The sequence below is a fragment of the Mus caroli genome, chromosome 2 (genome assembly GCF_900094665.2).
Source record: "Mus caroli chromosome 2, CAROLI_EIJ_v1.1, whole genome shotgun sequence".
Classification (NCBI taxonomy): Eukaryota; Metazoa; Chordata; class Mammalia; order Rodentia; family Muridae; genus Mus; species Mus caroli.
Window position 1 is genome coordinate 18,450,914 of NC_034571.1, and position 16,005 is coordinate 18,466,918.

Genomic DNA, 16,005 nt, shown 5'->3' on the forward strand with positions numbered 1-16,005 from the left:
TCCCTGATTTTAGTGGGATTGCTTCAAGTTTCTCTCCATTTAGTTTGATGTTGGCTACTGGTTTGCTGTATATTGCTTTTATTATGTTTAGATATGGGCCTGAATTCCTGATCTTTCTAAGACTTTTATCATGAATGGGTATTGGATATTGTCAAATGCCTTCTCAGCATCTGATGAGATAATCACTTGGTTTTTGTCTTTCAGTATGTTTATATAGTGGATTACTTTGATGGATTTCTGTATATTAAGCCATCCATTCCTGCATCCCTGCAATAAAGCCTGCTTGATCATGATGGATGATGATTTTGATGTGTTCTTGGATTTGGTGTTTGAGAATTTTATTGAGTATTTTTGCATCAATATTCATGCGGGATATTGGTCTGAAGTTCTATTTCTTTGTTGGGTCTTTATGTGGTTTAGGTATCAGAGTAATTGTGGCTTCATAGAATGATTTGGGTAGAGTACCTTTTCTTTCTGTTTTTCGGAATAGTTTGAGGAGAATTGGAATTAGGTCTTCTTTGAAGGTGTGATAGAACTCTGTGTTGAGCCCATCTGGTCCTGGGATTTTTTTGGTTGGGAGACTATTAATGACTGCTTCTATTTCTTTAGGAGATATAGGACTGTTTATATCATTAATCTGATCCTGATATAACTTTGGTACCTGTATCTGTCTAGAAAATTGTCCATTTCATCCAGGTTTTCCAGTTTTGTTGAGTATAGCTTATGTAGTGGGACCTGATGATGTTTTGGATTTCCTCAGATTCTGTTGTTATGTATCCATTTCATTTCCCATTTTGTTAATTAGGATGCTGTCCCTGTGCCCTCTAGTTAGTCTGGTTAAGGGTTTATCTATCTTGCTGATTTTATCAAAAATACAGCTCCTGGTTTGGTCGATTTTTTTTTTTTTTTGTATAGTTCTTTTTGTTTCCACTTGGTTGATTTCAGCCCTGAGTTTGATTATTTCCTGCCCTCTAGTCCTCTTGGGTGAATTTGCTTCCTTTTGTTCTAGAGCTTTTAGGTGTGCTGTCAAGCTGCCAGTGTATGTTCTCTCAAGTTTCTTTTGGGGGGCACTCAGAGCTATGAGTTTTCCTCTTAGGAATGTTTTCATTGTGTCCCATAAGTTTGGGTATGTTGTGGCTTCATTTTCATTAAACTCCAAAAAGTCCTTAATTTCTTTCTTTATTCCTTCCTTGACCAAGGTATCATTGAGTAGAGTGTTGTTCAGCTTCCACATGAATGTTGACTTTCTATTATTTATGTTGTTATTGAAGATTAGCCTTAATCCGTGGTTATCTGATAGGATGCATGTGATAATTTCAGTATTTTTGTATCTGTTGAGGCCTGTTTTGTGACCAATTATATGGTCAGTTTTGCAGAAGGTACCATGAGGTTCTGAGAAGAAGGTATATCCTTTTGTTTTAGGATAAAATGTTCTGTAGATATCTGTTAAATCCATTTGTTTCATAACTTCTGTTAGTTTCACTGTGTCCCTGTTTAGTTTCTGTTTCCAGGATCTGTCCATTGATCAGAGTCGGGTGTTTAAGTCTCCTACTATTATTGTGTGAGGTGCAATGTGTGCTTTGAGTTTTACTATAGTTTCCTTAATGAATGTAGATGCTCTTCCATTTGAAGCATAGATATTCAGAATTGAGAGTTCATCCTGTAAGATTTTACCTTTGATGATTTTGAAGTGCCCCTTCTCTTTTTTGATAACTTTGGGTTGTAATTTGATTTTATTTGATATTAGAATGGCTACTCCAGCTAGTTTCTTTGGACCATTTTCTTGGAAATTGTTTTCAATCCTTTTACCCTGAGGTAGTTTCTGTCTTTGTAACTGTGGTAGGTTTCCTGTATGCAGCAAAATGTTGGGTCCTGTTTATGTAGCCAGTCTGTTAGTCTATGTCTTTTAAATGGGGAATTGAATCTATTGCTATTAAGCGATTTTAAGGAAAAGTAATTGTTGCTTCCTGTTATTTTTGTTGTTAGAGTTAGGATTCTGTTCTTGTGGCTATTTTCTTTTAGGTTTGTTGAAGGATTACTTTCTTGCTTTTTCTGTGGCATAATTTCCCTCCTTGTGTTTGAGTTTNCTCTTTATTATCCTTTGAAGGGCTGGATTCATGGAAAGATATTGTTTTGTCATGGAGTACTTTGTTTTCTCCATCTATGGTAATTGTGATTTTTGCTGCTTATAGTAGCCTGGGCTGGCATTTGTGTTCTCTTAGGGTCTGTATAACATCTGTCCAGAATCTTCTGGCTTTCATAGTCCCTGGTACGAAGTCTGGTATAATTCTAATAGGTCTGCCTTTATATGTTCCTTGGCCCTTTTGCCTTACTGCTTTTAATATTCTATCTTGATTTAGTGCATTTGTTGTTCTGATTATTTCTTTTCTGGTCTATTTGGAGTTCTGTAGCCTTCTTGTATGTTCATGGGCATCTCTTTCTTTAGGTTAGGGAAGTTTTCTTCTATAATTTCGTTGAAGATATTTACTGGCCCTTTAAGTTGAAAATGTTCATTCTCATCTTTACCTATTATCCTTAGGTTTGGTCTTCTCATTGTGTCCTGGATTTCCTGAATGTTTTGAGTTAGGATCGTATTGCATTTTGCATTTTCTTTGATTGTTTTGTCCATGTTTTCTATGGAATCTTCTGCACCTGAGATTCTCTCTTCCATCTTTTGTATTCTGTTGCTGATGCTCACATCTATGGTTCCTGATTTCTTTCCTAGGATTTCTATCTCCAGAGTTGTCTCCCTTTGGATTTTCTTCATTGTTTCTACTTCCATTTTTAGTTCTTAGATGGTTTTGTTCAATTCCATCACCTGTTTGGTTGTGTTTTCCTGTAATTCTTTAAGTGATTGTTGTGCTTCCTCTTTAGGGACTTCTATGAGTTTAGCAGTGTTCTCTCATATTTTTTTAAGTGAGTTTTAATGCCCTTCTTAAAATCCTCTACCAGCATCATGAGATATGATTTTAAATCTAAATCTTGCTTTTTAGGTGTGTTGGGGTATCCAGGACTTGCTGTGGTGGGAGTACTGGGTTCTGATGATACCGAGTGGTCTGGCTTTCTGTTAGTAAGATTCTTACCTTTGCCTTTTGCCATTTGGTAATCTCTGGTGTTAGATGTTCTAGCTGTCTCTGGCTGGAGCTTGTTCCTCCTGTGATTCTTTTAGCCTCTGTCAACACTCCTGAGAGTTCAACTCTCTCCTGAGTCCCAGTGGTCAGAGCACTCTCTGCAGCCAAGCTCTCCTCTTGCAGGGAAGGTGCACAGAGGTCTTGCACTCAGCTCTGCCTCCTGGCTGAAGATGAAGGCCAGAAGAGACCCTGATGGAGAAGCTCTGTTGCTTCTGTGTCCCAAGGGCTCTCCTGCTTGGATGGTCACTGAGAGACCCAGGATACAAGATAGCACTCTCACCTGTGTCCTGGGGTCAGAGCCCTCTCTGGAGGCTGACTTTCCTCAGTGTTTCTATGATCCTGGGTTTGCTAGGGTACCTGCAGTGTGGAGAGGCCTCTGGGTCCTGCGGAACTATCCAGTGAGTTCATACCCAAGGTGGCCTGGGGCTGGCGCAGACTGGAATGAACCATAGTCACTGGTCAGGTGGGTTTCCTGTGTTCCTGCTGTCACAGGCCCCTCCTTGTTGTTTTGGAACAGATGTTGTGTTCTACTCACCAGTGATCCTAAGATCCTGGGTATATTAGGGTGCCTGTGGTGTGGAGAGTCCTCTGGGGAGTGTTAGATCTTCAGCTGAGTTTGCGCCCAAGATCTCCAAACTTGATTCTTTGTACCTTGTCCCAGATTACTTTCTTGTCCCTTTTCTTCACAATGTCACATTTCCACGTCTATTGTAACAACTGAAAATCCAGGAATTATCTTGGTTACCTCTTGTTATTTTCTTCTGGTTTACATTTTCAGTTAAAAGCAAGACTGAGTGTAGGGGGCAAGGACTGCCACTCAAACAAAAGGCAAACTCATTATTTATTACCTTTGGTACTCTTTAAGTCACAGGTGGTGATGGCATCCTGTGGTCTCTGTATTTACTGAAGTGGTGGATGATTTTATGAGAAGATCTGACTGGATAAACCTTTTTATAGTCTGCTTGGGGGGAGGGGTTAGTATTCTCTAGTAGATAGATAAGATAGGACATTCATGTAAATAACCATTATGCAAAGTTTCAGCTCCATAAACGAGATACAAACTAGGTCTTATGGAAGCCCAAAAGAAGCAAAATTTTCCCTTTCTAGAAGGAATAAGAAATCTTTGAATAGAAGAAATAAACTGGCTTGGTCTTATGAAATGGAGTTGCCACAAAATAAATGTTATATGGATTGAGCAAAATCATGAGGGTAAGATATGCTCAAAGGAAGTCATATATGTATGCTTTTAAACTCAGGAATAGGATTTGAGAACTTTGGAGAGCAGACAGTACTGAAGGCCAGAAAGGCTGAACCTGCATCCTTTGCAGCAGAAGGCAGTGGTGGCCTGTTCTAGCTTACAAATCGTGTGTCCTGCCAGGCGAAAGTATTTCTTTGGTTCTAAAAGTGAATAATGACTATCCCAAGACATACAGTGCTGTAATTTCCATCTTTCATGTTAACCATATGACATCTTCTCCTTGTGTTTCTTCCTGAATTTAAGTTATTACAATTTTTCTAACAGGCTAACTCAATCCCTATTATGTGCATCTAACATCTATATTTAAATGTCTTTGGCTGAGACTTGACCTCCTAGCATCCCTGCAAATCATGGTAGGTGAGGCCTTTTCAGATGCCCAGTTCTCATTACAGACACGCTTATCTTCAGTCACAAGGGTGGCATCTCCATCCTCTTGCAAGACTCACAACAATCAAACAAGGAACTCAGGGAGACATATTTCTCTTCAGTCAGAGTGTGTTTTAACTCTACAGCTTTGAAAATGAGGCTAGAGCTATGAGTATCTCAAATGAACAAAGATTTAATAGAATACAAGTTTAAGAATGAGACACTACAGCATTTGCTTTTATAAATAAGAATTTATAAAGGCATAGGAATCTGTCAACTCTGTTATAATGACTAGAGGTGGCAACTAGTTTAGAACAAAAATAGAAAAGAAAAAAGGTTTAGAGAAAGACAATTATAATATTAACAAAGGCTGGTGGTAAATAATGAGTGTTGAAAGGATGATTGCCTTTGGATCTGGCAGACAGTTACTAAGCTGAGATGAAGAGTCAACAGCTAGTGTTTGTGTACTTGGGGATTATAAATCTCTCAATTTGTATATAAACGTATGGTATGGTTGTGGGTTCTCTTAAAGTTGTTTGGAGTTAAGCAGCTAGATGAGTAAGCTCTTGGGGATGTCCTATGAGTATCTCTACTTCTAAGCAATGCTTTATGAAGCAATTTGGAATAGGCAAGGTGAGGAAATATCAGTATTAACATAAAAACCTTTTAATACTGTAATTCCAAGAGTAACTTAGGTTGATGCCTCCAAATGGAGGGAAGTGTTGAATCACTGCTGGAGGGAATTGAGAGTACAGGGGGCAGAACGGTCACACAACACTACAAAGCAGAGGTGCTGGATCCCGATTCTACATGGCCTTAAAGATCTCTGTCTGAGTCTACCGTACCTTTTGAATTGCCAAAGAATAGAATACAAGCCTAGATTGTAATTTCTGGAAATGAGCTTTGCAAGTGGCTCCTTCTTTCGGAAAGTAGAGAAACTGAATCTTGCTCAAGTCATCCTTTAGGTCTGACCTCTCAGAGTGATTTTTTTTAATGAGTTTCTGTACTCTTTATCATTGCAGAGCTTGCCAATCATGGCACGGTGTATATAATATTTTTGTTTGGTTTTTAGCTTCTTTGGCCTGCCTTGCATTATTTATTCTGAATTGGAAAGTATTCTTAACTTTAATCTGTCTTTGATATACTGTAATTAGGTTTTATATTGCTTAGTAAGGTAGTAACTGATCAAATAATCTATGTTCATGCATTTCCTATGACTTTTGAAAGAATTTTATTAAATACAAACACTGTGGTGACAGCTAAAGTTAAAGTGGGCAACCTATTCACAGTGTAGTTGAACCAATTGGGATGTCATTGTTTAGAAAGTTAATTTGAATAACATGCCAACCCAGGTGTTAATTGATAACATGGTAACTATTTTTACTTCTGTGATAAGGTTGGAACTGTAATGACTTGAATCTATATGAGTCTGTCCTTTCTCTTTTGTTTTGTTTTGTTTTGTTTTGTTTTGTTTTGTTTTGTTTTGTTTTGTTTTACCAAAGTTTAAGTGGATGACATAATTTGGTTCAACTCTAGGTTATATTTATTCTTTTCTTCATTATCTACAAAGGACGAGTTAGCCTAGTTATGCTGATTCATCCTCATCTCTGTATCATCACACTGTCCGTGGACATTGTCTCTGTTTAGCATTCTTTTGTAACCATAATTCCTAGTGGTTTATAGTCCTTCTTATGTTTATATCAATTCAGTGGTCACCACACTTCGTTGCTTGTTTTGTTTGTTTTGAAATATATACCCTTACCTTTTCTGAATTCCTTATTCCTTCTCTTGGGTAGCTATATGTGTCCTGTTGTATTTACTCTTTAAATGGCCGGAATGTTTGAACATGAAGCTCAGTTTAGTTAGTTGGAAGATTCCCAAGGGACTATTTCTCTTCCTTGGATATTATAACTGTTTCTCTCCTACTCCGTGATGCCATGCACTATTCTGGAGATGGTGAGTCCCCTGGTTTCCAAACTATCATTCTATAAGTAATTCTTGAGATATGAAGGAGTTTTATCAAGCTCCTCAATGTGGATTCTACCTCACCAGTCTTACTTGCTATCTGGTATGGCCTCCTCATCTGTCTTCCTCTGCCTCCTGGAACTGATTGAACATTTGTTTGTTTCTTTGTTTGTTTTCTCCTTATCTCTGTGCAGACTCAATCACATTTGATGCAGTGTTTCAGTGCTTTTCTGCCATGATTTGATTTTCTCCATTTCTTTTTAGACTGTAACTAGTTCAATTTTGTTTCTTTCTCTGTATAATTTCTTCATAAGGTTTATATGTTCTTTTTAAAAAAAGTTTTGTTTTTTTTATTCTTCTCTGATATATTACATCCTGACTGCAGTTTTCCCTCCCTCTTCTCCTCCAGTCTCCCACCACCACCTCTCCTCTCCTCCAGATCTCTTCCTCCTCCTTTTCCATTCAGAAAAGGGCAGGCCTCCCATGGATATCAACCAAACATGGCATATCAAGTTGCAGTAAGATTAGGTGCCTCCCTTCCTATTAAGACTGGACAAGCCAACCCAGTAGGAGAAAAGGAGTCCCAAAAGCAAGAAAGAGTCAGAGACAGTGCAACTCCCACTGTAAGGAGTCCCACAAGAATACCAAGCTACACAACCATAGCATATATGCAGAGAACCTAGGTCAGACGCATACATGGCTGTCTGTTTAGTCTCTGTAAGTCCCTATGAGACTTGGTTAGTTGATTCTGTGGGCCATATTCTTGTGATGTCCTTTTACCTCTCTGGCTCCTTCAATCCTTCTTCCCCCTCTTCCCTTAATTAGCTCAAACAAATGTTTGGTTGTGGGTTTCTGCATCTGTTCCTATATCAGTTGCCTGGATGAAACCTCTCTGATGATGATTATGCTGGGCTCTGGTCTATGAGTATTGTAGAGTAATATCATTAGGAATCATTTCACTGATGTTTATTTTTTGCTGGTCCTGTTTGGTTCTATCCCACATCTCTGGCCCATCCAAGTTCTGGTTCCTGATCCTGATTAAGGTGTCCTACCCCAGGGCAGCACCAGGTGTGTTGTAATGTCTATGGCTGAGAGCCAAAGAAACCTGAGACACTTGTGCAGCAAGGGCTCTATCCTCTGAACCATCTCACCAGCCATAGATAGGAATGTTTCTTAGGGACAGCAGTCAAGTTTAAAGCAGAATATTGTGAGTAGAATTCAACATGATATTTCCCTCCTTCCTCTCTGCCAGCAAGGTAAAACTGTATTGCTGGCTGTTCAGCTGTCCTGATCTCATTTGCTTCCTAGTTTGTTTTCATAATCCCTGCAAAATGGCAGAAAAAGAGAGGAAGAGGGGAGAGGAGATGGAAGAGCAGGGGAAGGACACAGAGGAGGACAGGAGAAAGAGGAATTGGAGGAAAATAAATAATAGAAGAAAAGGGAAAATAAAAGTGCTACACTTAGCAAGTTTGGAAAAAATCTGACTCATTTTGAAGTCAGAGATCATACACACACACACTTACTCATACACACTCTGGTGGGCTTTGTTTTTGAGTGAAAACTCTGAAGTCAGATTCATAATATCTTACCAAAAAGAAAGAAAAGGAAATCCATAAATATCTAACTATGGCAATTCTGGTAATAGAAACAAATTTGAATGTGTTATCATTACTTGTAGTTGATTCTTATATAAATTTGACAATATCATGATCTGTTAAAATCATGTGATATATGTGTGTATGTATGTGTATATATACAAAGTGTGTATATTTCTGTTTATGTTTGCACAAGTGTGTATTTGCACACATACATGTGGTATCACGTTATATTCACAAGGAATATTTACAGGGCTCCCACAGGTGACAAAATCCTCAGACACTCAAATCCCTTATGTAAATAATTTAAGTATAATCTTCTGTATACTTTAAGTGACCTTTAGATTATAATGCATTCTTTAAAAAATGATGACATGAAAAATATTCATACAAGTTATGTGAAGGAAGATTTTTTTTCCAAATATTTTCTATCTACATTGATTGAATCCATTAATTCAAAACCTGTATCAATAGAGAGCCATCTGAATGTGTTACATATACACGATTGTATTACATATCAAAAAGTTATATTTGTAATGTTTATATATTTCTCCTATATCCATCAGGCACCCCAAACTTTAGTGTTTGTGATCTCAGAACATGGGTGACAGCATATCCCTTGTATTTATTCATACAAGGTGAAATTAGTGATATATTCTGCTGTAATTGTGCTGAATTTAACAGACTGGGTAATTATCAAGGTAGTGTTCATTGAGTAGATAGTCTGGTATAAGAGTCTACAGGAGAGATTCATGTCGGACACAGCTTGATAGTCATTTGTTTGTTGAAGTGTTCAATGACATGGCATGCAGTGAGCTTACTGAGTGGGTGCCAACAATAAAAGGTGAAGGCTGTCCATGGTATTCATGAAGAAGATCATGCTTAGAGACAGACAGATGAACCAGAGCTAGAAAGTGGGGAAATGTGGCTCTCAGAGGAGAAACAAAGGGGAATGTGGTCTCTCACAAGCCAGGTAAATAGGTGTATCAAGAAGAGTAGAGTTGCCTGTACCATAGAATGACAAATAAACAACATGTTCTCTGATGATTTTGGCAAGTGTCGCCTTAGCAGAATGGAGAGAAATGAAGGAAAATAGCAAAATGAAGAGACTGGACTGTGAACTTGCTTAGAGGTATAGCTGTGAGGGGATGAGAAGAGGGGCTAAGGGGAGAGGGATCAAGAAGAGAGTGTTTGCAAATGAGAGGTCCTAAATTACTGGATGCTGATGGATGCCACAGGAGAGGAGATGGTCACAGCAGTGAACTGAGAAAGCAAACATAGCAAAAGACTTGACCTTTTTGCTCAATGTCTAGGAAGTTCCTCCATTAGAAGCAAAGAGGTAAACAGTAACTAGACCAAAAAGATGAAATTATTTCTACTTGTTTGTGATTGTTCAATGAAGTATGAGCTTTAAGTATCAGCTTAAGTTTCCAGTTTTCAGACTTTCCTATGTAGCTTTCCAACCTCACCTCCCTTCTGGCATAGCCACAAGTTTAATGAACATATACACATCTCTTCATGCCAGATGAAAATACATCTTTAAGGAAGTATTGGGTCTCTGTGAATGGAAAGGGCAGTTCAAACTTGAGTAGTGACCAGGCAATTGCAGCATCAATTACTGTAGCTGACAGGATGGTCCAGAGAGCTGTCTAGGCTGGTGCTGTCTTCTTTTTCACCATCAGTTCTAGATGGCACACATAAGGCAAAGGAGCTAAGAAGCAAGGAAATAAATACTAGCTTTCCAGTGCACAGCAGTGAAAGTCTGAATCCCCATTGGTTCTAATAGGTGTCTTTGTTACTGAAATGTAAAGATGGATAGGAAATCAACACAAAAGCATTGATGAGATTTCTGTTTGACAAGGATTGCTCTTCAATCCCAGCAGCTTCTGGATCACCTTAGATGATAGGGGTTGCTATTTACAAGAGTATTTTTAACTAAAGCAAAGCAAACAAAGCTGTTCCTTTACAGGCATACAACTACATAGTAAAGATGAAATTTTAACTTCAGGGCAGCAGGGGTTGTTGCTTTCTTCAGTGTATAAAACTGAAGCTATAATAACTAGCCCCAAGGGTATTGGTGACCTTTGATAACAAAAAGAAATTATTTATAGTGTGAAGCTATGTCTCTCCTGTATTACTGAGTAAATAGGAGATACGGTCTGGTTCACAAGCTGTACTTTTCACAAGAAGATGAAGTCTTATAGAACGAATTTGACTTTGCTTCCTCTGAGACTTAAAAGTAAGCAAACATTCAACAAAGTAACAAAAATGTCAACCAGTTCTATGAAATAAAGACCAGGAAAAAAAGATATTAAAAATATAAAACCATCCTGAAATATGCATTTAGAACTCTCTTTGGGCATTTCAATTGTTTCTAAAAATGAATTTTTTTAAAAAATGAGTTGTTTTCTATTTTGAATTATCATGAATGGGAATTTATTCTTGATTTCTATCTTGCCAAGTTTACTACTGATATGGAGAACAGCTACTGATTTTCATGTGTTGATTTTGTCTAGTGGAACTTTTATTTGTATGTATCGCTTTTATTCTTGCTTTTCTTACTTTTGTCTTACTGTTTTAGTTAAGGCTTTGAACACCATATTAAATAAGAGTAATGACAGTGCACACAATTCTCATTTGCCTGGATTTAGAAGAAGTGTCTTCAACATAACAAGGTATCAATAAATGTAGACTAGCTTTAACTACACCCTTGGGTTTGTGTTCAACAGCACAGATAAGAGGAAGTTCAAAAGAAAGTGATGTTACAAAATCTGTAGATCAAAATTTCTCATGTACATTTAGAAAATACATAATTTATTTTTCACATAGTTCTGGTATATTGCACTTGGCATGTAGCAAAATCTGAAAGATCAATGTATATATATTTAAAATGACTTGACACTAGAGACATGAAGCTGACCAGAACTATAAATAGTCATGATTGAGGAGATATTCAATAGTGTGGGAAAACTGAGACATTTGGACTATCTTATGAAAAACTAGGTATTTACTTTTGAAAATTCAGAAGTGGATGCTCACAGTCAGCTTTTGGATGGATCACAGGGCTCCCAATGGAGGAGCTAGAGAAAGTACCCAAGGAGCTAAAGGGATCTGCAACCCTATAGGTGGAACAACATTATGAACTAACCAGTACCCCGGAGCTCTTGACTCTAGCTGCATATGTATCAAAAGATGGCCTAGTCGGCCATCACTGGAAAGAGAGGCCCATTGGACATNCAAACTTTATATGCCCCAGTACAGGGGAACACCAGGGCCAAAAAAATGGGAATGGGTGGGTAGGGAAGGGGGGGGGTATGGGGGACTTTTGGGATAGCATTGGAAATGTAATTGAGGAAAATACGTAATAAAAAATGTTAAAAAAAAAAAAGAAAATACTCAACATTACACCTTATTATTTAGAGGATTTTTGTCTACTGAAACACAAGAACATTCAGTTTATTTCAGCAGGCATACTATCATGTTAAAGGAAATGATAAAATTCAGGTAAGCTGTTATCTTCCACATCTTTGTATCCACAGATAGGAATATGAATAAACCTGTGTTTTCAGTCTCTGGTAGAAACTATGAGCATATATTCACTTAACCAACTGGAGAACTTGACTAGTGTGTTCTGTCCAGTTTTCTAATGACTCCTGGAGTGGGTGTATCTACACTTATGTGTGAAGGATAAGTGGAAATTTCCTCACATAAATGGGAAACAACTCCAAGCAGGAAATCAAAGAGGGGCTAGTACAGATTGTTTAAAATACCTGGTCTGTTGGAGGATGTTGTGCCCAGAGATAGGCAATGATACTAAAAGTGCTACAGTATTGTGAAGACCATGAGTTTTGTGCTAGAAAAATGTTAAGTTTTTCCAGAGAAAAATGAGGTACCATCTGGGATTATTAAGCATCATATAACCACATTTTGTCTAGGTGTTTGACAGCCAGAACCAAAACCATCACAGAGGATGACTTCACAGAAAAGCAAACTGGGCCTCAGCAGCTCTTTATCAGCTGCTCCTTGTCATTCTTCAGCAAGTTTTTATGTTAATGGACTTAGAGAAAGAGATGACAAATCTAGAGACTGTCCTCAGTTGAATGGATAATTGGATTTCTTTTTCTATTTTTTAAATATATCAAAACAAATTAATCTCTTCATGTGTAACAGAATATAAAAAGATGATGCCTGCTTAATACAGAAAATGTGTAGAAAAACTATGCACAATTTTTCTCCTTACATCCAATTAGATAACTGTTGGTTATCACAGAAATATAAGTGACTGTTGTACATGCTGGCCATTGTCGTGGACTATGTAAATTACCAATGGGTAGAGCTATTGATTCCTTTCTTCCTCTAGCAACTTGCATAGAACCTTGTGAATCTATAAATATATCATTGAGTTTGTTTTGTGTTGGCCATCTATGGCTGACCACAGAACCTACCCCTATGTGTGGTTAATATACCCTGTGAGATTCCATTGGAGAAAACTATTTCTTTCTTTGCTAGCAGATAACAGATTCAGATAGCTTCCTTGTTAGGGGTTGGGAGACTTGGAACCAAAACTGAAATCAGTTTTCTATGTACTCATTTGATATTTTAAAAGTTTGTAATGTGTATTCTGGCAAAAATTTGAAAATGACTGTATTTCTACTGCCAGTGGCCTAACATTACCTCAGGAAAAAAAATCAGATCCCAAGTGAATTCAGAGTTCCAAATTCAATATCCTGTAATAGTTTCAACCACATATAGAAATGACAATGATACTTCATATTTTTAATGAGTTTGGTGATAATCCTTCCTTTTCCATTTCAAATTACTCAAGGAGGGTTCATATAGAAATGATAACCCTTTGATCATTTGTGAGTCACTGTAAGTTTACTATGTGGTGTTTTCCTAATGCCGAAGAGAAAACTAAAGATCCAAAATGTGATGATTATGTTCTAGCAAATTTCATTCACTATAAACAGAACAGAAGAGCTTTCCAGTCCCCTAAAACCTAAACCTTCCACACAGATCAGCAATAAGTTTCTAAGTCAGAAATGGATTTTCTTCACAGGCATGAACGAATTCATACCAAGAAAGGTAACTTAAATAGATCTCTCATTTCCAGTCTGAAGGATGTAGACGATTTGGCAACCCTAGATGTTCTGGATGAGGTAAGATTTGAGTTTAATTAAATTTAAACATTGTAATTTTAGAGATTTATAATTGTTTATTTTATATGTGTGAGTATTTTGTCTGCTTTATGTCTGTGCACCATGTGCATGGCTGGTGCCCACAGAGGAGAGAAGAAGGCATGAGATAAGCTACAACTGCAGTTATAGATAGTTGTGAGTTACCATGTGGGTGCTGGCAATGGAACCTGGGTCCACTGAAAGAGAAACAATTGCTCTAAACTCTGAGCCATCTCTCCATTCCATCTCTGCATTCTTTTTATTTAAAGAAATGATGCATACAAAGGGGTTTTTTAAATATCATTTGTAATGTCATACATGATATCTGTGTACATGTGTATGTGTGCATACATGCATATGGTCTGGAGGAGGTTTGGTGAAGGACACAAATGGAGTCAACTAAAGCAAAGTAGGATTACCTTGGTCAGTTCAGTTCATAATTCATCTCTTCTTATTTCTCCTATCTTTAAAATATCACATTTCCACATCTTTCTGGCTTGCTGTCATTTTTTAATACTCAAATGACAAAGAAGTGAGATCTCTAAAATGTGAGTTGTTAGGTCACAAATGTTTCTTCTCAGTAATTTCTGGGAGTCTCAAAGGTATGGCTTACTCATTAGACAGTCTATTTCTTACATGTTACATATATCCTCCGTCTCCTTCCTCTGCTGGCTCTTGGTGGCAGGACACAGAAGCTTCTGAGATGCCATAATGAGGCTGTTATCCATGGTTCTCCTCACAAATCACAGAGCTCCTGCTCACACTCTGAGGACATGTCATTGTGCTTGAAACTTCTCATTATTGTTGCCTCAGATGATACAGGTCCAAACCAGTAAACCACAGGCTCTCGTCTCCTCCGTCTGTATTCCAGATTAATCTAGTCATTAGAGAAATAAATGGCTCCGCTGAGTAAAGGAGAGATCTCTGTCTGGTCTGGTCAACAGTAATTTAGTTGTTAATCCTTCTGATTAATGCCTGAATATTTTACTCAAAAATTTCACAAAACCCAAGACATTCTGAACAGAAGCAATCTGTTTCCTTTGCATCTGGACTGTCCCTTTGAGGTCCAACCTGTGCCACTGTTGGGCGAGAGTGGAAGCATTAAGAGATGGAACCTGGTGGGAAGTCTTAGTTCAATCTGAGGCATGTCCTTAAAAGAGAATGTAGGTAGGTCCCTGACCCCAACCTCCATTTCTCTCTGTGATATGAGGCACATGTTCCCACTGTAATGTACAGCTCCATCTAGAACCAAAAGCAAGGGAAGAAATATCATTTTAAGCCTAGAAAACAATTCATTTTTCTTTATAAGTTGATTTATCTCAAGCATTTGTTCAAAGATGACTAACACAGTCATTCAGGTAAATTCGGGGTATAAAAACAGCTTTCTTAAAATATTCCCCCCCCGCCCCCCGATCATTACTGATCTTGAAATCCAATAGTATCTGTTAAGGCAGAGATTGTTCTTTCTGACATTTCCTATCAAATCTCCTAGTGTGGTGAAGATGTAGATTGAGAACTGGAAATATTTTGCCAATCCTGTAACCGGCTTGCATATTAATATGGCACATCTGTTGTCTGGGTTTTAGATTTTTGTTCTTTTATTAATTTTATTTTTATTTTCTTTAATTAGGTATTTTCTTCATTTACATTTCCAATGAAATCCCAAAAGTCCCCCATACCCTCCCCCCACTCCCCTACCCACGCACTCCCACTTTTTGGCCCTGGCATTCTCCTGTACTGAGGCATATAAAGTTTGCAAGACCAATGGGCCTCTCTTTCCAATGATGGCCAAATAGACCATCTTCTGATACATATGCAGCTAGAGACACGAGCACTGGGGGGGTACTGGTTAGTTCATATTATTATTCCACCTATAGGGTTGCAGACCCCTTTAGCTCCTTGGGTACTTTTTCTAACTCCTCCATTTGGGGGTCCTGTGAATCATCCAATAGCTGACTGTGAGCATCCACTTCTGTGTTTGCTATGCTCCAGCATAGTCTCACAAGAGACAGCTATATAAGGGTCCTTGCAGCAAAATGTTGCTAGAGTATGCAATGGTGTCAGCGTTTGGAGGCTGATTATGGGATGGATCCCGGGGTACGGCAGTCTCTAGATGGTCCATCCTTTCGTCACAGCTCCAAACTTTGTCTCTGTAACTGCTTCCATGGGTGTTTTGTTCCCAATTCTAAGAAGGGGAAAAGTGTCCACACTTTNGTCTTCATTCTTCTTGAGTTTCATGTGTTTTGCAAATTGTATCTTCTATCTTGAGTATTCTAAGTTTCTGGGCTAATATCCACTTATCAGTGAGTACATATAATGTGAGTTCTTTTGTGATTAGGTTACCTCACTGAGGATGATGCCCTACAGGTCCTTCCATTTGCCTAGGAATTTCATAAATTCATTCTTTTTAATAGCTGAGTAGTACTCCATGGTGTAAATGTACAACATTTTCTGTATCCATTCCTCTGTTGAGGGGCATCTGGGTTCTTTCCAGCTTCTGGCTATTATAAATA

General features: G+C 38.0%; 1 protein-coding gene across 1 annotated transcript in view; it reads left to right on the forward strand.

Moving 5' to 3' along the window:
• Window positions 1-16,005, forward strand: part of Myo3a (myosin IIIA) — a 229,092-nt gene that overhangs the window by 69,928 nt on the left and 143,159 nt on the right. The window contains exon 10 of the mRNA XM_021155802.1: window positions 13,375-13,474. Within this exon, the coding sequence (XP_021011461.1) occupies window positions 13,375-13,474 (100 nt within the window). The remainder of the gene's footprint in view (window positions 1-13,374; window positions 13,475-16,005) is intronic.